The sequence below is a fragment of the Lissotriton helveticus genome, chromosome 1_1 (assembly GCF_964261635.1).
Source record: "Lissotriton helveticus chromosome 1_1, aLisHel1.1, whole genome shotgun sequence".
Classification (NCBI taxonomy): domain Eukaryota; kingdom Metazoa; phylum Chordata; class Amphibia; order Caudata; family Salamandridae; genus Lissotriton; species Lissotriton helveticus.
In genome coordinates this window covers 1,633,137,464-1,633,164,930 of record NC_136057.1, presented here as the reverse complement: position 1 = coordinate 1,633,164,930, position 27,467 = coordinate 1,633,137,464, and the positions used below count along the sequence as shown (strand labels likewise).

Here is a 27,467-nt window from a genome sequence, read left to right as displayed (position 1 = left end):
TACCAGAGATGGGTTTATGGAGTTTGTGGGAGTCGAGGCGAGGTGACCAGCCTGACTCCGTGTGAAGCGGTCGCTCCACCCTTCCAGCGCTGTGACTGGTATCGTAGTGCTGCTCCCCCACCACTGCCAAACTTTATATTTATATTTATTAATCTCTATTCATTGGCACCCGCTCTGTTACGTAGCGCTCCGCATTGCTTGGTGTCTCTAGAGTACTCATACTGTGCACGCTCCGCATTGCTTTGCCTGCTGCTGACCGAATTTCACTTGTGATTGCTTGGATATCTAGATTATTGTAAACTGCGCCCGTGTGTTCAGAATCCTGCTCTCCTGTTGTTTTTGTACCTTCCATTTTGTTGTGCCTGCAGCCCGTCCCTCCCCCTACGCTCCCGCCTCCCAGCTCCCCCTCCCACCCACGAGTCACTAGGAACAGCCCGGCTGAGGCACCTCTGTGACCAGCCTGACTCCGTGTGAAGCGGTCGCTCCACCCTTCCAGCGCTGTGACTGGTATCGTAGCGCTGCTCCCCCACCACTGCCAAACTTTATATTTATATTTATTAATCTCTATTCATTGGCACCCGCTCTGTTACGTAGCGCTCCGCATTGCTTGGTGTCTCTAGAGTACTCATACTGTGTACGCTCCGCATTGCTTTGCCTGCTGCTGACCGAATTTCACTTGTGATTGCTTGGATATCTAGATTATTGTAAACTGCGCCCGTGTGTTCAGAATCCTGCTCTCCTGTTGTTTTTGTACCTTCCATTTTGTTTTGCCTGCAGCCCGTCCCTCCCCCTACGCTCCCGCCTCCCAGCTCCCCCTCCCACACTCCGCCCCCCTCCACCCTCCACCAACCTAAGTCTGTCCAAGTTTCACTATCCATACTCCATTTTGTAACCTGGTTTGTTGTTTACTCCCTTGTCCCGCCTACCCTCCCCGCTAACACCTCCCAGCTGACCCTCCCACGCCCCGCCCCCCCCACTATCCATTTATGTCGAATGCCCCAACGCGCAGCGTCCACGCGCTGCGGCCGCGCCGAAGGTGCGCCAAAGGTAAGCCTGTCTGCGCCCGTCCGCGCCAAGACCGCGCCCAGCGCCCGTCCCCCTGTTCTACGCCGCTCCCAACCCCCCAGAGTAACTTATAATGCCGCTACTCTCCTCGCCCTCAACGCCGGACGCTCCCCACTTTGCTGCGCAGCAACCCCAGGACGTACCCATGGCCCATTCTCCTGCCTCTCCTGTAAGTTCAACTGCGTCAGGACCCTCACCAAACACACTTCCTCCACACACAGCTCCGTACCCAACGACTTGAAATGCTTCCTACTTAACACCCGCTCGGTCCACAGACATGCAACTGAACTCTGGGACCTGATCGACACTGCGTCACCTGACATCGCCTTCCTTACTGAAACATGGATGAATGCATCTTCTGCCCCCGACATCGCCATAGCCATACCGGACACTTACAAGATTATTCGAAAAGACCGCACCGATCAAACCGGAGGAGGCATCGCCATCGTCCATAGAAACACCATCAAAATTACAACCAGCTCTGACGCCAATCTTGCATCCGCCGAACACCTCCACTTCCAAATCCACACCGACCCCAGGACCACACTTAGAGGAACCCTCATTTACAGGCCCCCAGGCACCCGCTCTCAATTCAGCGACGTCATCACTGACTTCGTCAGCCCGTACGCCCTCGCCTCCGAGAACTACATTCTTCTAGGAGACCTCAACTACCACCTTGACAACATTCTCGACAACAACACCACCACCCTTCTGGACAACCTGTCCAATCTCGGACTCAAACAACTTGTTGACACCCCCACTCACATAGCCGGACACACGCTCGACCCTATCTTCACCTCCAGCAAACACATCTCCTTCGATCATACTACATCTCTCCACTGGACGGATCATAGCTGTGTTCACTTCAGCTACAAAACAACCCTGACCCACAACCGTCCACAACTCATTCCCCGAAGAAAATGGAACAAAATCACCACCGAACAACTCCTCACATCACTCAGCCAAAACACTCCCACCCCGGCAACGGATCCAGACCTAGCGGCCTCCAACCTCAGGCAATGGATTACCCACAGTGCGGACGAACTAGCTCCCCTGAAAAAACACCAGTCGAAATCATCCAACAAAAAAGCTCCCTGGTTCGATGATGACCTTAAAAAATCCAAGAAGACATGCCGCACCCTGGAGAAGAATTGGAGAAAAGAACCAACCTCAGACAACATGGCCTCCCTCAAGACAGCCACCCGCAAACACCACCAACTGATTCGATCCGCCAAGAAATCAGCACTTAAGGACCGTCTCGACAACAATTCTCATAACAGCAAGGAACTCTTCAATATCGTCAAAGAATTCACCAACCCTCCCGCAGCATCCAACGACATCACAAACTCCCAAGACCTCTGCGATGCGCTATCCTCCTTCTTCTACAACAAAATTGCCGACATCCACAACAGCTTCAAGAATACTCCCAATGAACAACTCACCCCACCCCCCTCAGATCCCACACCTCCAACTAACTACCTCAACTCCTGGAACCCAATCACCATTGAAGACACTATTCGCCTCATGAACTCAATCCACTCCGGCTCACCTTCTGACCCCTGTCCCCACCACATCTTCAACAAAGCTGACTCCATCATTGCTCCCCAACTCCGCGATGTCATCAACTGCTCCTTCGACTCCGCCACCTTTCCAGAAATATGGAAACACGCCGAACTCAGCGCCCTTCTGAAAAAACCAACAGCAGACCCCTCAGATCTGAAAAACTACCGACCCATTTCCCTCCTCCCTTTCCCGGCCAAAGTCATCGAGAAAGCCGTCAATAGCCAACTAGCAGCCTTCCTTGAATCCAACAACTCCCTGGATCCATCACAGAACGGCTTTCGAGCCAAACACAGCACCGAAACCGCCCTCATTGCGGCAACCGACGACATCCGAGCACTCCTGGACAACGATGAAACAGTGGCCCTCATTCTACTCGACCTCTCCGCCGCCTTCGACACTGTCTGTCACAACACCCTCATACAACGCCTCAACAACATCGGCATACAAGGAAAAGCCTTGGACTGGATCATCTCATTCCTAGCCGGGAGAACACAGAGAGTCCGACTCCCCCCATTCTACTCAGAGCCCACCGAAGTCATCTGCAGCGTACCTCAAGGCTCCTCACTCAGTCCCACCCTCTTCAACGTCTACATGAGTCCCCTCGCCTCCATCGCACGTCAACACAACCTCAACATCATCTCCTACGCCGACGACACCCAGCTAATCCTTTCCCTCACCAAAGACCCCAACACCGCCAAAAACAACCTTCACGAAGGTATGAAAGAAGTAGCCGAATGGATGAAACAGAGCCGATTAAAACTTAACTCAGACAAAACGGAGGTGCTCATCCTAGGATCCTCCCCCTCAGCTTGGGACGACTCCTGGTGGCCTTCCGCTTTGGGATCTGCGCCCACACCCACAGACCATGCACGTAACCTTGGCTTCATTCTAGACTCCTCCCTCTCAATGTCCAGACAAGTCAACGCCGTATCGTCCTCCTGCTTCAACGTCCTTCGCATTCTCAAAAAGATCTTCCGCTGGATCCCCCTCGAAACAAGAAAAACTGTCACACATGCACTGGTCACGAGTCGTCTGGACTATGGCAACACACTCTACGCCGGAATTACAACAAAATTGCAGAAAAAGCTCCAGCGCATCCAAAACGCATCAGCGAGACTCATATTAGACATCCCGCGCCAAGAGCACATCACCGGTCACTTAAAAAACCTCCACTGGCTTCCCGTGAACAAAAGAATTACTTTCCGCCTTCTTACCCACGCACACAAGGCCCTTTATAATCTAGGACCCGAATGCCTCAACGCCCGACTGTCCTTCTACTATCCCACCCGCCAACTAAGATCATCCAATCAAGCCCTCGCCGCAGTCCCGCGCATCCGAAAAACCACCATGGGTGGCAGATCCTTCTCCTTCCTGGCTGCCAAGACCTGGAACTCACTCCCCACCCACCTCCGCCTTACTCAGAATCACATCTCCTTCAGAAAAGAACTGAAAACATGGCTATTCGATAAAAAGTAAACCCCTCCCTCCAGCGCCTTCAGACCCTCTGGGTGAGTAGTGCGCTTTATAAATATTTGAACTTGAACTTGAACTTGAGGCGGCATGTGAGACATAACCTGGTTGAGAGATCCTAAAAGAGGTCTCTGGGGCAGTGTCTTAGCAACATAATCAGCAAATCAGTCTAGATTGTTAAGATCCGCTAAAGGGGCGAACCAATTTGGATGAATCAGCTGACAAGCAGGAATGCGGTCAGCATCCCCAGGTTGTGTAAACTGGGTTACATTTAAAACAATGGAAGGGGGTCTATAAAAGAAACCCAGAGCCAGAGTTCTGATACCGTTGTTCAGAGAAGGAGGCTGATATGGTCCAGTCAACATATGACGTAAATTTATGGATATCTGAGTTTCACTATCACCCAATCTTCCTCAATAGTTTTACGTGAGGGCCCAATCCATGATTCCCGCAGCACCATTGGGATATTTTCGTAATCCCGCAAGTCAAAACTGGAGTGTTTAGAAATCCACTGGGAAACTTTGTTAATCAGTTGGCCAGTTGATTCTTGACTAGGGGTTGGAAGTACCAGGACCCCAGAGGCAAGTTTGCGGCTAGAAGAAATAGTACCATAATGCTGAACATTAGCAGTCATGTTCTCATGGGCTAGTGATGTGGGAGCACACATGTTTGATACACTGGGCCTTGAATTAAAACTTAGAATGGAGCCGCATTGGAGGGCAGGAGTCATCAGGGGAGGTGATTCAGTTCTAATAGAAGTCCATTTTTTCCCCAAGACAACTTAACATTTCCCTAGTGTCTATAGCCAATTGCCCCAGTTTCTCCAGGAAAGGGGTCAGCAGGCTGGCAAGAGAGTCTGTTAACTTCTGTAGCACGGATGCTCAGTAGTCGTCTGATGCAGTTGCAAACATTGTGCTCCAATGTGCCCCTCGATGCAGTCGGGGATAGGGCTGACCAATTGGTTTTTTGTTTCTGTTTGGGGGCCAGAGAGTGTGTCATGTCCGAGGTGGGTGAGAGGTCCTGAGGAACTCTCCCGTTATGGGTGCCAAAGAGGGGAACCACAACAGCCGAGGTAAGCACTCAACCATCTGAGATTAGTTGAGGAGCGTCAGTGTCCTCGATGAGTCGGATTGCAACCTGCAGGCACGGCCGGCCTGGCCATAGCGGGCACCGGGCATTTACCCGGTAGGCCGCTAAGGTGGGGGCTGGTTTTGGGCCCCTGGGGGGCAGTTTTTCCAGGGGTGGCAATATCTGCCCCCGGTAGAAAGTCGTCTGAAACCTGCACTCGCAAACTGCTCGGCTGCACTCCCCCTCACTCCAGGGGAGGGCAGCTGAGCAGTTTGCCAGAGCCGGTTTCTGTTCCCAGTCCAGTCCTGCCTGCAGGCCTGTGGAACCTCTTAAGTCGCTGGAAGAGACGAGCCGACAAGCCCCAGGGATAGGCACCTTTCTGCCAGGTCAGTTTCGTTCGTGATGTCCCCCACAATTTGGCTAAAAAAGAATCTATGGTTGCAATCCTGGGCCACAGAGGGTGTGGCTGTTGCAGCTTTCCTTTTCCCCATTGTGCCAAAAGTACTAGAGAAGACAGCCATTACACTTAAAAGAAACGTAAGCAGCCCATTCCGGTGGGGGCCCACACTGCCACAGCTATATTAAACCAGGGCCGCCCAGTCTGAGGGGCCAAAAGGGGAGGCCCAGCCCAGCCGCGTCTGGCCGCAGACGGGCCCGCTCCTGGCCCGGTCTTCTCCCGCGTGCATCTCATCCTGCAGGAGTCCAACTGTAAAGTTATAGGTGCCCCTGGGTTCTGAAGATTACGGTGGTGTCTTCCTGCTGCACGTAGGTCTGGGGACTGGAGTACTACCCCCTCCACTAATGCCGCACCTCGGGTGCCTTCTACCAGTCTTCAGACATATCAACAATATTTACTCTGTCATAATCTCTTTGGAATTCCATAGTTTTCCAGTTCAGAATGTCTAATATTGTCTGCGTTTTTGTCAAACCCCTCCTTGGAAAACTGAAGAGAGCAGCAGAGTTAGAGGGTTTGTTTAGGGGTAGGTATGGGGCAAAACTCCTACTTTTATTTTGCACCTTACAAACCTTTCGGGCTGGTGAGAAATCAAAGTAATGTAGGCCTGAAATTAAGAGAGCAATTACTTGTTGCTAATTGCAGTAGCCTGGGATTTGTGCTGGTTAAAAACTTGTTCAATAACAGTTCGCATTTTCCAATTTAAAAGATTATTATTTTTGAAAACATTGTAAACTTTAATGTGAAGCCATACTTAGGACGTTTAAAATCAGTAAGCCCAGTGTCCAACAGCATCAGATGGTACTTAAAACTTTTAATCTGCAGCCATATCTAGTATTTGTTCCAAGTGTTTTTGATAGGTTTTTATTAATGAGATTTAGATTAGGGACAATACACAGATTAGTTTATTTCCCCAATATGAACGACTGGGCAAGGGAGTTACAATTTATGTCCATGCGATTGTTTGTCAAATCAATCCTCCTTACATCTGGTTTATTCTGTAAATTCTCTAAGGAGCTAAGAAAGACCCGGATAGTCCCAATCTTACAGAACTATGGCCTGAGACAATGCCGCCCTGCGTTCATTAAGCTCCAGCTCTTAGAAAATGAGCACATAGCTTGGAGGATGTCTTTGTTTTAAAAAAACATTGTGTTGCTAAGCAGTGTTTTGTTGTACACATTGGATTGTTGCATTTACATGATGTTGCAAAGGAACATCTCAAAGTATTTCAGTAAGCAAGATTTAGTTTGAAGAATGAGGGCATAGTTTTGGGGATTTGTCAACCATGCCACATAATAGGCAATTTAGCCAAAGAACGTATAGGTTATAAAAACATTAGGTCAGCAGATATGTCGGTTCTGATATGTTAGGACCATAAGACAACTTAAGCAGGCTAAGGGGTCCATTAGGATGTCGGGCGGATTGCCCCCGCCAGGCTGACGGTGGCTACCGCCAGCCTGGTGGGGGCAATCCGCCCGACATCCTTCCCTGAATTCCCCCCCACCATATTACAATGGCGGGGGGGACCGCCGTGGACCAAAACACCGCCCGCCACTTTTCCGCCCCGGTTGCCTTGCGGCCAGGGCGGAAAATGTTTAATATGGTGGCGGTGTCTATTAGAGACCGCCAGCCATATTACAATGGGCAGTGTTAGATGCCTTTCCGAGGCGGCGCTGCCGCCACGGAAAGGCATGCGGTCTTCACTCTGGGGGCCCCCTGCGGGCCCCCAGAGTGAAGTACAGGTGGGGGGTGCACATGGGAGGTACCTGAGGTACCCCCCTTCATTGTCATTTGCAAAGCGGCAGGCACCGCGCAGTGCCTGCCGCTTTGCAAATGACAATGTGAAAGTGCATTTTCAGCATTGTGGCGGGCGGTGCAGAGAGCACCGCCCGCCACAATGCTGAAAATACAGGATGTGCCCGCCACTGTGGCGGGCACATCCTAATGGCACCCCCGGGACCCCCGCCCTTATGGCGGGAGGTCCCGATTTATGATAGGATGACGAGCGGGCAAAGTCCGCCCGTCATCCTAATGGACCCCTTAGCGTTAAAAGTGGGGTTTCGATGCACTATTGAACGGCACGTTAGAGTATTTAAGGAATTCAGGCAAGGCACAACGATATCTATGGTTTAAGGTTGAGAGATGTCCATAAAAATCAGCTTTTTTGCAAACAACATAAACAGCAGGCACGCAGAAGACGCGCTATCAGTTTAATGGGGGGAACATCGTTTACAACGCGGTGTTTACACCGCACTACCTTAACAACGCTGCCATTACAATGCAAGTCGTCACTACGACTTGCGCTGGATGGCGCTGTTGGTTAAGGAATATTGTAATTTTATATTCCAACACCTTCCCTACTGTTACGTGGAGTGGTATTGGAATATAAAATTATAATATTCCACAATCCGCGCCCTCCAACGCAAGTCGTTGTAACGACTTGCGTTGTAATGGCAGCGTTGTCAAGTACCGCGATCTAAAAGATCGCGTTGTACTGACATACATCCGTTTAATGGTATTATCATTAGGTTGGAGGAGAGGCAGCAAGAAAGATCAGACAAGGTATTACTACGTAGCCTTAGAAAGTAAGTCTAGAGCATCATGAACGCCGTGTCTGCATGGCCATGAGAGGTAAGACCATGAGGGACATGAGTGATGGGGAGGTGGGAGTCTGTGGTTCTGAGCAATGGCACTGTGAGCTCTGAAGTGGTGTCATTGGGTGGTCTAGAGAGGTAAGACTATGATATCCCATATGCTGGGACTGAAGGATTCGAAGAAGTAGGATTATGAGAGCTTGAGTGATGGGGTCATAATTTTCAAAGGGGTAGATCTGAGACCCTGGAGCTGGAGTCCATTACAATGGTGCCTTCTCTATTTCAGCTGCTGCAGATGACGCAGGGAAAGGTGACATCAGCCAGAAGGAGATTGAGGCGGTGTCTGAGAGTCTGTACAAGGCAGATGTGAACAAGGCGCAGGAGGAACACATAACTCTGAACAAACAGCACTTTTGCTCCAAATCAAGAGGACAGGAGGACAAATCAGACCAGCCGTAAGTCTTCTGCGATCATGTATTATATACACGGTGGAAAAGGGATGTATCAATCATAGGAAAGGAGATGGCACATTGTTTCAGTATCTAAACTGTAGATAGACATACCCTTTGCTAAATACCTGGTCCAGCTAATACTTTGTGGGTGGTGCTGAAGTTTCAGTAGACCGCTGACCGGCGTAGGCAAATGCAACACGTACCAACTTTTGATGCTGGTTTTCCCCAAACACTCAAACACTGACACACATGTTCCTTTTTAGTATGTTATCCTCTGTAAAAGTGGTGAATACACAACTGGCATTCTCAGGCCTGCTGTGATCTCCCAATGTTGAATGGCAGATCAAGAATACCTACATTTGGAGCCACATCACCCATTCCCAGAATTAACTGGGAATAATAGTGGGACCATGATGCTCCACCGAGAAATGAAGAATTAACAATTGAATTAATAAATCCACTTTAGAGTCATTGGTAATTCCTCATTTGCCCTCGGAATTCACCTTCATTCTCCAAGGGTTTTGTGGTCTTATAATCGCAATTTGACTAGCAACAGAAACACCAGCCCAGTTGGAATTGGCCATTATATGGTGGCTTCTCAGGCAAATATCTTGTTTTACTTTTAGGTTTACCAATCACATATCTTCATTGTAATAAGATCAGTCATTGTTGCACCGAGCCATGTTTCTACATCACAGAATGGTGGACATTGCTTTAGATGAATGGTGCCTCGTGAATGGTCGAGAGGGAGGTGCCTGGTTATTCCTTTGAGCCGACACAAATCTTGGCAGTTAGGAGGAACATAAATTCTAAGAAGCTATTCTTCACCCATTGAATCTTGTCCCAATCCTTCTGTTCCAGGTTCTACTCTCACGTGAATGAGGAGCTACTCTCCAAACCTACGTATGCTGCCTTCATACGCTTGCTGGATAACTATGACCGCCAAACTGGGACGGCTGAGGAGGTACACCAAGAGAAGGACAAGGAGCAGGACCTCTTTCTGCAGGAGATAATGAAGACCGACGTTATGCAGAAGCTATACACCTTCTTCCACAAAAAACGTAAGCACACGTAGAAAACCGTATTCCCTCACAACTACCAGAGTGTTAGCAAAAAAGAACAATTTTAAAACTTCCATTTGGCTGAAAACTGATCTTTGAAAAAAGCTTTCATATTAACCTGCTATTCTTTTCATCCTTATATTTCCTCTTATCCAACATGTTACATTTCTTTTTCTTTTTCTTCATGTTTTTGGGGTATTTTTTAAACAATGTTCCTTCACCTCCAGATGGAAATGTATACGAATATGAACAATTTTGAAGGATATGCTTCCTGTTTCAAAGGTGTGAACTAGTCCTGGTGGTTTTACGTTGGTTTCCATTGTGGAAAAGTAGACAGAAGTGAATAATATTTTTATAAACTTAAGTGCAAACAGGATAACAGCATTTCTTAGAAATATTGAACAATCCTTTTATGCATTACCACAATGGAGTGAACCAAACCTATTATTCTGCAGACGTGAGCAGAAAATGTAGGTCTCAAATTAACAACTAGGGAAAAATATGTTCTGAATTATCAGGACAGAGATGAAAAAGATACGCCACTTATACATTGGAACAACAACAAGGTGATAGATGGAATGCTTGAATGAATCTCAATGACTGGCAATCTCTTGGGGCTGCATGCCAGTCCATCGTTTTTCACCCGCCATGCCACCTCAGTTTAGACCCAGCCATATGCAAATAAGTCTCGTCCCTGCTGCAATTGGAACAGTCCAGCAAGACTTGCCAGTACAAGTCCTACCCAAACCGGAATGCAAGCAACCTAGGACTGGTTTTACCCTAGTTAGGGCTCAAAAACCAGGTATAGCTTGGTTCCAGTGGCTCAGTGAGCAAGGGTTTATCTATTATCAAGCTATACCTGGCTGATAAGTCCATCCAGGGTTATTTGATTTCCGGTTGCGGGAGGAACAGGCAGTGTTAAAGGGTTTTTGTAGTTAGGTGAAAATTTCAGTTAAAACATACTTTTTTAAAGTAACAAAATCACTGAAATTCACCACTTATAGTTATCTCAAGTAACTATAGCACATGCCTTAAAGTAATTATAACGCACACCCCCACCATGCACAGTGGTGTCATAAATAATGTTGTTTCAGATGATGCAGTGACGGTATCATTCATGTCATAGAAGATGTCATGACTGATGTGATATGTGAAGTAATTGGTAGTGCATGGTTAGTTTAAAATTGTATGTTATAACTGAAATTTTCAAATAACTAACTTGTTTTAACCTTTGTTTTTTTCAGTAAATGTCTAACATTTTTTTTTTTTTATGTAAAATAACATGTTATAATTCCTTTTTACCTCATAATAACCTTTTACTTAAAGTAAGATATCCTTTGGCTATGGGCAGCATGGGGTTGGGTGCACACAACTGACTGAGCTCTGCAATTGAAAGGGTGTCATTTCATTCATTCATTAAACTTTTATTTAATCATACAAGTGTGCAGTAAAAAATGTATCTCTGATAAAGCAAACAGACTTTGAATAATAAACTATCAAATTGATGCATAAAATATATATAAACAACAATCACATTAAAACTCTGTGCATAAAATCCAAGAATAAAGGGCAATACTAGCGGGATGCATGTAAAATCCCAGATAAAAAATAAATTGGAAACAAAAAAACACAGTTTGGGAGTGGACAGGAGTTGGAGATATAAAAAGGCTGTTCTACTTTGTCTAAATCCCTGTTAGGCTTGGGTAGGTCTTATAAATTTACGCCACAGGGCAGAGAACTTTGGACAACGCAAACCTATATGCATAAAAGTGCAAATGGAGGTAAGTCACAGGTAAAAGTGGGTAAAGTTATTGAGAAGACCAAATACCCTTTGGGAATAACAACTGATGAAAAATATTCAGTCTCAGGAATGTTAAGAAACACTGATGATAATTGGACATGTGCAGAAGAATTTAGGGCTCCCTTCCCAAGACTCATTTAACCAATACTTAGCCTAGGAATGACTGTTTTGCAAAGGCAGAGTTCTCCATTTCGGAAGTCACTCTCTGGGCAAAGGTCTGCTTAACCCAGAATCAGTCCTTTTTTACAATACCCCTGAGATCAATAAAAAGATCTGGGAGACCCAGTTCTTAGAAAGATTTCTTGAGGGATAAAATCCATGGTATCTGGGTGGATTTGTCTAGCATCCATCAGTCCTGGAGGATGAGTCTATTTAGGTGAAGATCCTCTTTATGCCAAACAGAGCCCCATAGGAACAATAAACAGGGGCGTAACACAGGCCCCCGCAGCCCCCAAGATGCAGGTGGCCCCCTCAGCACTGTTCTCAGGCCTGCGAGTTCTGGATTAAATCCGGAGGGGGGCCCCTCTGTGAACTTTGCAGGGGGAGGCCTTCAACTTTCGTTACGCCACTGGCAATGGACGAATACGAATGAAGTCAGAGATAAAGTTCAAACCCAGTTCCTCATGGACAATTCCAGTGGGAGTACCCTGGCTTTCAACCAGGAGATTTCTCAAAAACCTGTTTTCGATTACCTGGATGGAATTAAGGGTGTCATTTTAAGTAAGGCATACCTATTGACTTTGTCAAAGGGCCTGAACACCAAAATATGAAAGGTCATGGGAGGCAGAGTCTTTTGAAATACAATGTCATAATCCCAGTAAAGGTTCTCGTACACAGACTCAAGAAGGTGATACGCCACATCATACACCAAACGCAAGTTGGTTTTATCCCGAGCAGATCTTCAAGAAAACACTTACAGACACTTCTGCACATGTTCTGGCAAACCAGGAATGATTTGACTGTGCCATTGGCCCTCTTCCTCGATACAGAAGACGATTTTGTTCGAGTTGAGTAGGGAAACCTCTTTCAAACCATGACCAGAATGGGATTTGGCCCATGATACTTGAGAATAATGCAAATTCTGTACAGCCCCCCATCTGCGCAAGTGAACTGTGGTGGCTTTCTGTCTGACACAATTGTTCTGGGCAGGTTATCTCTTTTGTTCACAGGTGTCTCTCTGGAAGTGCTGATGTCCCTTATTACAGTATTCCTATGACAAGAGTGACCACTGCTAGGCACACTGACTAGAGTTCCTTTTAAATGGCTCCCCGGCGAATGAAGTATCCTGGAATCTTGCTCAGTGGCAACATCGTCAATATGGCACAGGACAACGTGACGTCACTAAATTATCAAATGCAGCAAGACTCTCTGCAAAGGAAACATCTTCAACTCTCATTATGGGGCTGGATTCAGACTGTCAACAAGGTGGTAGCCAACATATTTAATTATGTATTCAGTATGTTCCTCATTCCACTCTGCTCGCAGTTGATGCACAGATCAAAACGTACATATGGGGCAAGGATAGGCCTAGGCGGAATATGATCAAATTGTACACAGACACAGCATCTTAAAGTCTAGGGGCCAGATGTAGGAGCCCTAATACCGGTCGGAAACGGCCGATTTCGGCCGTTTCCGACCGGTATTAGGGTTTTCAGATGTAGGAGCATGCTTTACAGAATCGGTATTTTACCGAATCTGTATTTACAGATTCGGTAAAATTACCGAATCGGTAAACACAGACTCGGTAAAAATACCGATTCTGTAAAATCACATGTAGGTAGCACATCTTTGAGTGCCGCAGGCCTTTCAGATTCGGTATTTTACCACCCAATCCAATTGGGTGTTAAAATACCGAATTCAGGTGTGCATGCACATGTGTGCATGCACACCTAGCCATGTGACAGACAGACATGCCCTTAGGGCATGTCTGTGTGCCACATGGCGCACATGCCTATTTTGGGGGTGACAGAGGGTGTCAAAGTGACACCCCCTGCACCCTTGCAAAATTCGGTATTTACCGATTCTGTAATTACAGAATCGGTATTGCCCATTGATTCCTATGGGCTTCGGTATTTACAGATTCGGTAAATACCGAATCTTAAAGATTCGGTATTTACAGAATCTGTAATACCTACATCTCCCCCCTTCATATTTACCACTTCTTAAATACCGAATCGGTAAAATTTGGTATTTAAGAAGTGGTAAAGAAGAATTACCTACATCGGGCCCTAGGACTCCTTAAAACTGATCATTACTACAGAGTCCACCAACTTTCACAAATGGCTTATCCAGGACAATATTGACATCCCTACTTAGCTCATTACAGAGCTGTGCCTCCAGAGAGTCGAGATGGGGACTCAGGTGCTTTACCGGAGACACAAGGGCGCATTTGATCCTGCCAACCCAATACTACTGTCATCTATTGCAGCCTGGAGATCCATTTATTGCAAGTTTAGTCTCAATGGTTACATCCCGCTGGAGACCCCTCTCTGGTTAAATGCAGAGCGGAAAATAGATAATGCCCCTTTCCTTTTTCCAGACTGGGTCACAATGGGCATTCGTACCATCCAACTTGTTATGGTGTGAGACAAAGTGAAATCCTTTCGCGTGCTATGTGACGGATTTAACAAAGAGATATCACAACTCTGGAGATACCACCAACTGAACAATCTATCCGATGTTCTGCAAACTTCACCTATACATGACTACCTGGTGAAATGGAGAGGTCATACTAGGAAATAATTTCTGGTTTGTACAGTTTGATAATCAAGCTGTAATCAAAACCTATGCAAAGATCCCTGTGCCACCGATGATCTCTCTTAATCCTAAAAGTTTGCACGGAGAAGGACTGGTCCCAACTTCCATCTACACATAAACATGGCCTATGGGAAGCATTAATGAAACTCGGCTACTTCAAACTGCTCCACCTCTGGCACTGGACCCCAACTTGGCTCCATAGAGAGGGACTAGCCCGATCTATAACCTGCTGGAGATGTGGGCAACTGGGAGGTGATACTGTCCACATATTGTTTTCATGCTCACTTCTGACTCCATACTAGAATGCCACTTGGGGGTCCCTTCAGCACCCGGGCACATTAACCATTCGTGCTACCTTTAAACTTGCTTTATTACATGACTCTGACAATGTGGTGGGACTGGATTTCTTTGGCAAGAGGTGTGCATCTTACGCAAATGGAAGCCAAGAGCGATACATGCGCAACGGGGAATGGGCATAGGTCCTCACTATATTGGCCCCCTTTGAGAGGTCAATATACAAATTGAATGATTAGCTTGCAACATTTGAGGCCATATGGGACCTCTTCCTGGATACATTACATTAATGTTGCCCTCTGCGACACATGTGTGAGACCAGTCACAGTTTTATTCCCCTCAAAGACTATGTTTCAGTTCTCCCAGACTGTCTCAGACTCTTCTGAACAGCAGAGGAGACTTTGTCTCATGGGGTGGTCCACTGCGAAGCTTCCAAAAATGGCATTACCCAACTTATATTTGGGATACTGTGCATTGACACTGGAGCAGACATGAATGATAGTCTCTTGAACACTGTGCAAAGGTTTTTCTTTCTTCTCACATTGTATATATTCAATTGCCTAACGTTTTGTGATTACCTGCCTCATAGCCTTTATATCTTTCGGGTTCTAGTCACATCTCCATATCACAGCAGTATATTTCATTGGTATTATTCCTGGTTGTTGGATCCCTATGGAATTATGATTCTTTGTTATTGATCTATGTGGACAAGCTAATTGGAGATTATCACATGCTGGACATATGACATGCCCTGACCTCCACCCACTTTCTTTTCTGCATTGCTGTAAAATGCTTAATAAAAAGTATTCGGTTTATTGGCTTTATCATGGGGTCAGTACATCAACGTATATGAAGCAGACCTATTGTCTTTGTCAAAAAGTCACCAATAACTATAATGAAATGCATACTTTACAAATCCACACAACACAATGTTTATTGAAAGTTATTGTTATAAAATGCATTCAATAAAGCCATATTTTTCAAACCACAAGGTGTAGCCATAGAACCAACCACAAAGGTGCCCTGCACTTCAACTGAATAGCATACAGCTCTAGCTTGGAGTGCTTTAAAAATATATGGTAAGCTCTCTTGGTATCATGAATTCTATTACTTGTTTTTTTCTAATGTTGCTAGGGGACTGACTGCTGCACTTCCTGGAGTACCCCAAAACATTAACAACATTATTTGTTGGACCATTTCCCATTCTATCGGCACCACACGAGCAACAAATAGGACACAAAAAAGCCTCATGGCATTTTGGGTTGTTTCTTACACTGAGCAGTGAGTAATAAATGTGTGGCACTTGACGTTCATGTATTACTCTTTTTTCCACTTTAAAAAAAATGTTGTTGCCTTGGTGCCCACGCGGGGCACCTACAACATATTCAAATGCTGGGGGACATGGGGGGAACCCCAAGGCCCCCGTGGCCATAGCCTGCTCCCCATCCATTACCTATGTATATATATATATATATATATATATAAACCCAGGGCTCCCAAACAGCCTTGATTGTTGGGGACAGCTGACTGGCTGCACCCATGCCAACACCCACTGTGGTGCTGACAGAAGCCAACGCCATTTCTTTGATCCCGCCCAATGGGAGCAACATTTTTCACTCGTCCTCCCTCCCCCGGTCAGAAGCAAAGTGTGTTCCCTGGAATTGGCAGGCAGGGCATAAAGTTTCGACTTCATACCTGCATTCTCCCAGCTGATCTGTGGATAAGGATGAGGGTGTAAAATGCCCCCTGTCAAACAACAAAACAAAAAAAACACAGGCCCAGGGGAATGGGGTCCTTTTGGGTCTCTGTGTGGCTTGGGAGCTGGGGTTGCATGTCTCCTTCCCCAAAATTGAAAAGTCTTCCCCAGAGGATGGCATTCCCTGGGTCTGAAAAAGGCCTGGGCCACATGCATCAGCGCTCATGTAATAAAAAGCGGCCCCAGGGTTGGGGCTCTTAGGGCCTTAAAAAGAGCCATGTTGCGGAGCTACACAGCCCTCTTCCCCAATATAGAACCTGGCCTACCCTGGGAGGCTAAGATTTATGATGGGTGGGAGCCAGCATCAGAACTGCGTACATTCTGCACCAGAAAAAAAACATTTTTGGGCACTTCAGGGGCAAACATTTTTTTTTTAGGACCCCCCTCCACGAGGCCCAGTGGGATTGGGTATCCCAACACTGCCTCCCTGTATGTTTTTTTAATTTTTGATAGATTAGGTGATTGGCTGCCACATTTTTGTTATTAAGGTGCTAGCCAATTAGATCAAATCTTTTAGCTGTTGGATTCACGAATCTTCAGTGGAATTATACATATATATATATATATAATTATGTTTTTACCTTAATCTCTCCAAAACTACTTAACGTATTACACCAAGCCACAAAAAGCACGCTTTCTGGACCAAGATCTACGGATCACCCTGCAACTTTCTAGAAAGCAGCTGAGGTAGATGAACTTTTTTTGTATAGTTTCATGAAGATTCATCATACAGCATCAAATATATATATATAGTCTTTAGTTGTTAAGTGCACAATAAAGTTTTTCTTGTGCTGGACTTACCTGGTGTGCCGTTTTTTCCTGGGAACCAAATCACGAAGGTGAACGGAAACAGTGAAGGATATATATATATGCATATATATATATATATATATATATATATATATATATATATATATATATATATATATATATATATATATATATACATATATATATATATACATATATATATATATACATATATATATATATATATATATATTCCCCCACTATTAATGCAATTACAACGTTCACTCAGGACATTTGAAGATCAGTGAAATTGAATCCAAAAGCGTGAACTCATGGCATAGTTTTGTCCTCGCATGGCCTTAATCACAAAAAAACACAGCTGGACAGAATTACACCAAATTCGGCAGAAAGCTACATCTTCACACAGAAAACATGTTTTTTGAGATCTGGTGTAAATCTATTCAACGTTTTTTGAGAAATTAATTTTAAAAAGTTAGTGATATCTGGATAGTAGGTTCCGCAGGACTCTAGAGGGATTTGCGGTACTGCAGATTTAAAAATAAAATAATGTTCTTCAGGACAGAGCAATTCGGCTGGCTGCAACATCAACAGAAATGTTGCAGCCACCTTTACAAGACTCTCTGACCTGAAAATTATATATATATATATATATATATATATATATATATATATATATATATATATATTTATACACACACACACATATGCACATATGCACATACACACACACACACACATGGTAGGAGTACCCTGGCCCCAGGAGCCACAACAAAAGGAAGGGTTTTTTGATGCGGGATCCACAGTACTCCCATGGGACCCAGTAAGGCCTTCTGTGTGATTCGGCTCCCATGGAATCCAGCGTAGACCCCTGTGCTATTCCCTAGAAGTACTGCAGAACCCCAAAAAACATTAAAAAAGGGGAAACAATTTGAAATGTGGTGTGCGGGTCTGTGGGGTGGTAGGCCGAAGGCCGTGTTTAATGCGTAATGGGGTTGGCCACCCGAAAGATGGCCACAGGCCCTGCAGCTAATCCAAAACCCAAATGCAGTGTGAGATGGGGGTTCGCTGTTTGAGGGGATTTGGGTGAAGGGCCTGGCCACAGGCCAAGCTTTGAAGCCAACTCCCACTGCGCACGGCTTAGCCACCACGTAGTTGGGCTAGATTGTCCAGGACCTGTGTCCAACCCTCTATTGTGCACGGTCACAACGTATGTTCCATGACGGAGTTAGTAAACATTATACAAAAAGAACAGAAATTCACTGGAAAAAAATGGGAAACATCCTTTACAACGCGGTGTTTACACCGCACGACCTTTACGACACAGCCATTACAATCTAAGCCATCCCTACGACTTGCGCTGGAGGGCGCTCTTGTTTAAGGAATAGTTTGATTTTCTATTCCAACATCTTCCCTACTATTACGTGGGCTGGAGTTGGAATAGAAAATTAAATGAAGCCACAATCCAGCACCCACCAACGCAAGTCGTTGTAACGACTTGCGTTGTAATGGCTGCGTCGTAAAGTACCGCAATCAAAATGATCGCGTTGTACTGACCAAATGTTAAAGTGACTTTATAGTTAGGTAAGGGAATATGATCTTAATTTACATTTAAAAAAAATCAATGAATAAAACCAAGTTTAAAGGAATGTTATAGTTAGGTCTGTTAATAATATATTACTTTACATTAAAATAAAAGTTCAGAATTCTGTGAAAAATTAAAGGCTACACTGATATTATAATTCAATAAGTTACTAACATTTTAGCTCATTTAAAAAACAAAACCTAGAAATTCACTGAAAAAATAAAAGTTAAAGTGGCATTATATTTAGGCCTCAGTGACATCATTGATGAAACCACTGATAACATCGCAATTGGCATCATTGATGACATCACTGAACACAACATCCGACCTATGGTGCAATTGGGGTGTACCATAGGTGCACCCCAATTTCACAATTGCATTGCCCCTGCACAAGGGGGCCCGCAACGGGCCCCCAAAGTCAATCTCCGCCAACCTTTGAATGGCGGTGAAATCACTATTGAAAGGCTGGGGGAAAGCAACATCTTAATATGGCGGACGGTGCCTGCTAGGCACCTCCATCATTCTAGGTATGCTGCCCGAGACTGATAGGCAATCGTAACGATTGCCTTTTTCGGACCCATGGTGGATGGGCTTTACGTCCGCCAGCACTCCGCCTGCTATCCTTATCTGGCGGGCGGAGAATAGCCGCATGATGGTGGTGAAGCCTGCCGGTGGTGGGTTAACCGCTATCATAATCAGGCCCTTAGATAGTAAAATGATGTGGAGAGACTAAATATCCCTGCCTGACTCTAAACCTCACTCAGAGTATTTGCACAGTAAAATCGAAAGGCTAGTGGATTTGAAATTAAAATGAAAGACCTACAGGCAAATTTACAATGTCATTTTCAGAGCGCTGCATTAAGCCAGGATTGCTGACGACACGCTCTGACAGTTTCCAAATGCATGGATGCTCTGTTTTTACAAGAATGTGGGGCACTCCTGCCTTTTCCCTAGCACTGGCACTACATTAGGCTGCCTAATGCCAATGCAGGCACCCTTGCACCACCCTTGCAGGCACCCTTGCACCACAGTGCAAGGGGTTTCTGCGCTGAGGACAATGATTGTTCATGTGCGGGAAGGTGTCCCTTCCTGGACATAAATAATCACTAATAGCAATTTGTAACTCTATGTGTGCTGCTTTACGCACACAGAAGTTGACCTCATCATTTTTAATGATCTTTTATGTGCATTCTGCAGCACACATAGAAACAACAAGAAACAAGAAGAAATGTATAATTTCCCCTTATTTTGCCAGGTTAAGACACGTTTTTCCCAGGTCTTGCCCCATATTTGCACCACCCTTGTAAATAAGGGGCAACATCAAAAAGCAATGGGAGTTGTGGTGAAACTCCCACCGCAACACCCTTGCCTGCCCCTTTCACACTAAATGTTGCGTAAAAGGGGACCTTATTAAAAGGCGGCATTAAGCCACATTAAGTGGCTTAACGCCACCTTGTAAATAAGGCGGAGGTCTTATCACCACCAGAAGGTCAAAAAAAGTGATGTTCTGGTGGCGATAAGCTCTTGTAAATATACCCCCTAGTTTCCTCTTATGTTTCCCTACAGGCTTCACCTGAGGAGTAGGAGTCCGTCCTTCCAATGCCTGTCTTCAGAGTTTAATGCACCATTGTTGTGGTCAGTCCGCCAAACGTTTAACTAAAATAATGAATCCCGCTTGTACGCTGTACAAGCGTGGCGTCAAGCGGCCCAAACCCTTATTCCATAGTAATGATGCAATTACTGTTTCAGTTCTTGATCTGATCTTCATGAAATCCTTGCACTTTTTATTCCTCAACATCTGAACAGCCACAAGACGTTTCACATATCATTCTGGGCAGCATTGCTGGTTCTATGCAAGGCCAGGGTTTTAGGTGGGCCGGGCCCTGCCGGTGCTCAGCACCAGCAGATCTTAAAAACAGGCGCCGAGAAGAGTCCCTATTGGTCTTTCCATTTTTACCCTCAAGGGGGTTGGGGGACTTAACTCTGCAATAGTAAAACCCACTGCTTTTGATGTAACTTCAAAGAGACTCGTTTTTCAGTTTTAGGTAGTGTAAACTCGAAGCGCTTTACATGAGCACCAGCTACATTACACAAGGACATGTTTTTTTTTTTAATCACATAGGGGCAGATTTATGAAGGCCTTGCGCCACCGGTGCGTCATTTTTAACATGGGAAAAAGTGACGCACCGGCGGCGCAAGGCCTTCATAAATCTGCCCCATAATGTTGAAAGCCAACATCAGGCTTGAACCTGTTTTCTCAGTTCAAAAGTCAGCACCTCTAGCCTTACACCACAACCTCGGCCACAAGAAGTAAAGCGTTTTCAGCGTTATATTCAAGACCTGAAGCATTTTTAATATTCTATACAACAAAACCATGTTGCTTATTTATTTTATGCACCTTACAACCATTGACAAAGCCAATGGTCCTGACTTCTTGTAGGTGTAATATTACTTGTTGTGTATTATATATCTGGATGAATGGACAGAAGCAGCACAATACTAATCGGGCGGCACACTGTACTAAGCACAGATTTTTAGCTTCTGTTTTAGAAACCCCCCGTTTTTTAGGTTTCGACTTTTGGCGAGGGGCGAAGCCACTCCCAGTCGAAATCTGTTGTTTTTAGTAGTGAGGTTAGGAAAGCCTCTGTTTCCAATTGGCTAGCTCCATAAATGGAGGCTAGCCATTGGGAGGCAGAGGCTGTCAATCGCGCTTTCTCACGAAAACGCGATTCGGGGGCGTTTCTGGTGCTTTTTTTAAGCCCCGCCCCTTTGTCCCGGGCCGCGCTGCGATTGGCTGCCGGCCCGGGACACCCCCGTGACGTCATTCCCGGGCCGCGCTGTGATTGGCTGCCGGCCCGGGACACCCCCGTGACGTCAGCCAATCACAGCGCGGCCCGGGACCTGACTTGTTCCCTTTGATCTCACTTATAACCAATGTTGACACGTATGCTGGCTCTAGATCGCATTCTTCTATCGCCGTCCTTAAAGGGGTAATTGTCTAATGAAAGGCTCAGCTGAATAATTAGTTTAAAGTTCAGAAACGTCAACAGACCGGATTTCAAAGACGTGTCCTTGAAAGTGTCCATCTGTCATTTTGTAACTCTCAAAACAAATCACGTTGTTAAATACATTGCGTGAAATAAAATGATTAATTGCCTCTTTCTGCATTAAACGAGTAACAACTCTCGCCTTGAAAAGTTCTCACTTAACCTAGTTAACTTCGTCACCTCCTTTGAACAGAAAGCCCACCCTGTTATTTGTTTGTAAGTTCGCTCTCGTAAACATGTTGTCTGCTCAGGGTCGCTGGCAGGTGGTTACCCCCACCGCGTACACAGCCCTAAGCTTGAACAATACTTTACTCGCCCGTGTTTTGGGGATTCACCTTTGATTGGATGAGATGTTACTAGGCTGTGTACCAGCCTAAGGTGCCGGCCATTCAGAGCACAGAAACAAAAAAAGGACGAGCATGGGAGCAAGCGCTCTTACGTCAACGGTAAGCAAACAAAAAGGACATCTTCAAATGTTTTAGATGTAATTAAAGCAGCCTAAAAAAACTGCATCTTGTCAGCAATGAAAGGACTTAGCACCTCAAAACCACGTTTGGCTCAAAAAATAGAGCTAGAACGAGTACGTCCTGGCTTAATTAACAAATAAAAAGAGTAACACAGTATTCAGGCAAAAACACGTGTATATATATTACAAAATACTGCTTCGTATATTATGTTGAAAAATATACGAGTGATAATGGAAAACCTTGCTTTAATTCAGACATTATAATCATTAAGGGAGCACAGTGTTAGACTTACACAATTCCAAGGTGGCGGGAAACGGATTGCGTGATGAAAGGCCCGTTTTGAAAAATATGTTGCTCTTAAAATACGGTGGCTCGTAAGGGGAGGACTCTGACAGAAAACGAGCTCCCCCTACTGGATCTCCAGCATTCAACGGGCGCCTCAAATGGCTCCTGTGCGCGGCACGGGCTCCCCCTGGTGGCTGGCTGCGGCTAAACAGTCAGGCTGGACCCGGCCCCCTGTACACAGAGAGATGCTCCCGCAGCCGCAGCTCCCGCGGCCCCCCGAGCCTGGGCCGCCCCCCGGGGGCAGCCTGGGAACACTGAGCAACGCCCAGCTCCGGGAACTGCTGGGAGACGAGCGGAGGTTGCAGAGAATCGTGCGGCTTAGCGGGCAGGTGAGGGGGAGGGGCGCAGGGGAGGCGGGCAGCTAAGAGGGGGCAGCAGGGGTAAGCTAGGATGGGGCATAGAAGGAGGGCAAGAGATGGGTCTGGAGAGAGCTTGTGGGGCCATGATGAGAAGCTAGTTCATAGCAGTAGGGGGCAGATGGAAGAAGAGAAGAGGGAATATCATATGAGATGGGCAAAAGAGGGAACCTGGGGCAGGGGGGACGGGAATGGGATGCAGGCAGGCAGGAGGAGCTTGAGGCAGACACAGGTGGGGTAGGAGAAGGGCAACTAGGGGGAATGGTGGGCAGAAGGCCGAGAGTGGGTCAACAGAGTAGAGGCGGGAGAGGTTGCTAAGAGAGGGCAAGAGATGATCCATCCTTAGTGGGAAGCATAGGATGAGCAACAGAAGGGCCTACTTGCTGAGCACCGTGAGTGGGGCAAGAGAATGCACTTGAGCAACAGGCTTCATGGGCACAGTAGGGGGCAGGGGATGAACCTTAGCCAGAGGAAGTAGTAGGGGCAACAAGGGGGCCTAGAATGGGGAGAGATACGATGTTGCACAAGTGGATGTAGAGAAAGGGATTGAGAGAAAGGGAAAGACATGGAAAGGGTCAGCCTGGCTATACGAGAGAGAATTAAATGGGGGTTTGAGAGGACACGTGGAGAGCATATGAGGGAAGCACAGGACTAGGGCAAGCTAGGGCAACAGGTGGTAGGTAGCATCTAAGGAGAGGGCACAGGACAGGGGAGATAATGAGTTGTGATTTTGTAAACGGGAGGGAATTTGTGATATGACGTTGTATGGGGGCAACAACACCATTTTTGTTTGGATGTAAATGTATACAGATTTCTTACAGGCAACATCTGTCCTGACGTTTGAATGCAACCCAATTACAGCACAGCTATGCAGCTTATATCATGTTGTGTGAATATGACTTTATTACAACACAGCCTGGGTTCTTGAATCGGGGTGTGTTTGAATATACATATTGTACAACTCCGAGGGGACCTCGTGTATTATAGGAAGGTGAATGTTACTAGCCGCACCCATTCAGCTGGGTGTATAGAACCATCTTTCAGCACAGGCAGAATGCATCTGGCTGAGAATGCAACTGTTTTACAACACAACCAGGCAGCTTCCATCCAGTTGTTTTTGAATATTGCTCGTTTAATTGAGCACGCAGGTAACATTCATCAACGTGTGTGTATAACTGTATTACAGTATAATACTGTAAAATTAATCAAAGTGTGTAACTGTATTAAAGTACATACTGTAAAATTCAGTATGTGAATGTAAGTATTACAGCATTGGTAGCATCAAAAACAAGCATTTACAATGCAACGGTTTCGCCTTTGGAAAAGTTTGAGCTATTGGCATTGTAAATGACAACATTTGTATTTATGTGTTGGTTTTGAAAACAGATAAATAAATGGCATTGTCCTTTACATTGCCAATAGCTCTAACTTTTCCAAAGGAGAAACCGTTGCATTGTAAATGCTTGTTTTAATTCTACTTATAGCCCTGGGTAAGGCAGGACTAACAGGTTACCGAGGCATTAACAACGCCCCGGGCTACTATAAATATAAGCAAATATGGCCCTTCGATGTAGGAATTCTCAAGCCTTCGCTTCCACATTTTTTGTGCAGCCCTGTTTGGGATAACTGCAGACTTCCTAAAACCTCAAAAACTGTGAAAAGGCTTTTTTTTTAATGCGGATCACCACACCGGCCACCATTTGCAGGAGGATGCACATTGCAAGCAGCCATGTCCATGTTATCATTACAATAAAGAACCCGAATTTACGCCTGCTTTTGAAAAAAATAAGTGTATTGTTTTTTACGGCAGTACTTTCTCATAAAAAAATACCTTTCTTCGAAATTTTTGCGAAAGGTAGGTTTGCTTAAAAGTTGAAAAAAATAGAAATTTGTTAAGTGCAAAAAGCATGACTTGCTCCAGTTTCAATGGCAAACTGATGTAACTATTCCCAATGCCACTTTTTCCCAGAATGGAAACAATCCTTGCATAGGTTCTGTTAAAAGAAACTGCAAGAACTCCTTCCAGTAGTCTACGAAAACGAAACTTAATTGATTGACATATATGACGTGAAGCAAAAATCCAAATATAATTTTGCACTAAGTTGCTATTTTACTGTCGTCATCGCAGGATTTACGACGTACTAGCTACTAGCACGAATGTGAATACATTTTACTCACAAGAAATTTGTCAAAATAAAGAAGAGGCGGGTCCTTTTGAAATAAACAAGACGCCGAAATCAGCCAGCAGATGGCACTGCAGCATTAAAACATAAATGGGAAAACTCAAAAATTGACCAGCCAACCACGGAAAAGTGTTTTCATGTATATTCAACTGAATCTCAGGGTGTCTCTGTGGGACATGCTAAGTAGCACAGAAAGATGTATAGTGTCTTATGCGTAATCAAATGTTTCGTTATTTGGGTAAAAATACTTAATGTATTGTAATGATTAAGGTGCCTATTTATTTACGGAGTTTTATACGTGGAGATTAGTCATTTGCCAGGAATCACAGTATATTCAGCGTCATTGCACAGACCCGAATCCTGTTGCCCCGTATCGAGGTCAGCAGCACTAGACGTTAAGCCAACTCGTCTTCACTTACCCTCGGAAACAATGTATTCCATCTGTTGGTGCATTAGTAGCTTGTGGCCTGGTTACAAGTGGGCGGTAAATACTGATGCGTTCCCGACCACCTACTAATTCACGGATAGCAATTATAAGTGATACAAACTTTATTGCACCCAGTAATTACCGCACCCCTCATTTTATTTCGATAGGCCAAACCTGCTGGAATTTAACAGGGGGAAACGGCCCAGTATTTACTGAGACATGCAGATTTGGGCGCGCTGAGCACCGAAATGTGCATGATAAAATCCCCAAAATTGTAATTGGTGGTGATTATCAGCTCTTCTACATTCCGAACCCCGCAGTGGCAGATTTTCGCAGGGTGATAATTAATTATTGCTTCTGACACAAACCACTGTGATCATGCCCTTATTATCATTCTCACTATAGCAGTAATAAAACAGAGCCCATGATGCTAAACATAGTGCCCTGAAATGAGGTAATGCGTGATGGAAAATCAAAAGCGCTGTTCTGCTATTTAAAATATTCAATATCCTGCTTAGGAAAGATGTTGAGTCTTTTGATAACAAATAGCCATATAGGTTACCAAACAAGTGTTAATCCTTCTATGTATCCTTTTTTCTCTTCAATCACACCCATACACCCACCCCTGCATCAACCCCACCCATCCCCAGCGGTCTAGTAAGTGGTCAGAAGACGAACAAGCAAGTAGACATGAACTCTTTGGCTAAGGCGGCAAAGTTGTGTCAGATCAGGTCTTTAGGGTATTAGACTCTTCATCCCTGAAAATGATTCTAAGTAAGTGATTCAATCTCTGGGGCTATCTAGACTGTACTGTGGGGACTCACTACTGGCAGGAATGACAAACCTGTGCGTGACCCCTCTATAAGCAGCTAGACTAGCCAAGGGCACAACAGGTTTCATCATATCAATCCAATCCTAGGGGCACTAAATAGACTCTAGTTTCAAGTGAACAAGAAGTAACCATAAGCGAGCCTGCAATGCTTACAAGGCACTTCACTCTGGACCCACTAGTACGTCCCTGTAACTGGCCATTGCACCAGCCACCCCGGCCCCCTCCCCACTCACTCCCCCGAAATCCCAGAGTTCGGAAATGCTTAGACACTTAAACACACGTTCCATGCAGATGCCCATTATATTTGGAAATCTATCCACCACCTTTCACATGCCACTAGTGTCTTCTGATACTTAAAAACATGGGTGTTTCAATGCCTCCTTTCATGCTGATGTTCCCATATGCATGCCAATTCCTTTCATGTCTGGAAAGTCAAAACGTTCTTTCATCATGAATGATATATTCCCTTTAATTTACACTATTTTAAAAAAAAGCTCATAGAATGCCTCAGTGTTTACATTTTTAGATATATCATGCATAGCTTGCTCTAGTAGAAAAGTGCCCCTTTTTGACATGGTCACCCCCACATTTTGCCTGGTATCTGATGCGATTTGACAGGAGTGCACTGGGTTCCTGCTATCCGGGTTACCAGTGCCATGTCTCATTCCCTGAATTGTAAAATTGTTCGCCCAATTGGTAATACCTTTACCACCCGCTGCAAGTCCTTAGTAATCGGTACCCCAGGTACCTAGGGCAGAGAAGCTGAAGAGGGTCCCCAGGGGCTGCAGCATGTATTGTGACCACTCAGCACCAACATGCAAACTGCCATTGTAGGCTGTGTGTCTTGGTGCAGCCAAAAGTGAAAACCTGACATGTGAAAACCTGACATGTGAAAACCTGACATGGCACACAGACACTGCATGCAGTATAGTTAAGCCACCCCTACAGCAGGCCTTACAGACTATAAAGGCAGGATGCACTACAGTACATATATGGGCATATCTGCATGAGCAGATATGCCTCTGTGATGTCTAAGTCAATGTTTAGAGATCACAAGTGAACAGGGAAGTCATAGTAAGTGAGTGTGCTGGGCACTGGTCCAAACAAGTTCCCTAGCTACAT

The 27,467-nt window shown here is 45.4% G+C and overlaps 1 protein-coding gene across 4 annotated transcripts in view; it reads left to right on the top strand.

Moving 5' to 3' along the window:
- Positions 1-27,467, top strand: part of LOC144829437 (uridylate-specific endoribonuclease-like) — a 270,796-nt gene that overhangs the window by 203,208 nt on the left and 40,121 nt on the right. For all 4 annotated transcript variants that reach the window (XM_078688592.1, XM_078688602.1, XM_078688610.1 and 1 more), the window contains 2 exons: positions 8,501-8,669; positions 9,528-9,727. In XM_078688592.1, the coding sequence (XP_078544718.1) occupies positions 8,501-8,669; positions 9,528-9,727 (369 nt within the window). The remainder of the gene's footprint in view (positions 1-8,500; positions 8,670-9,527; positions 9,728-27,467) is intronic.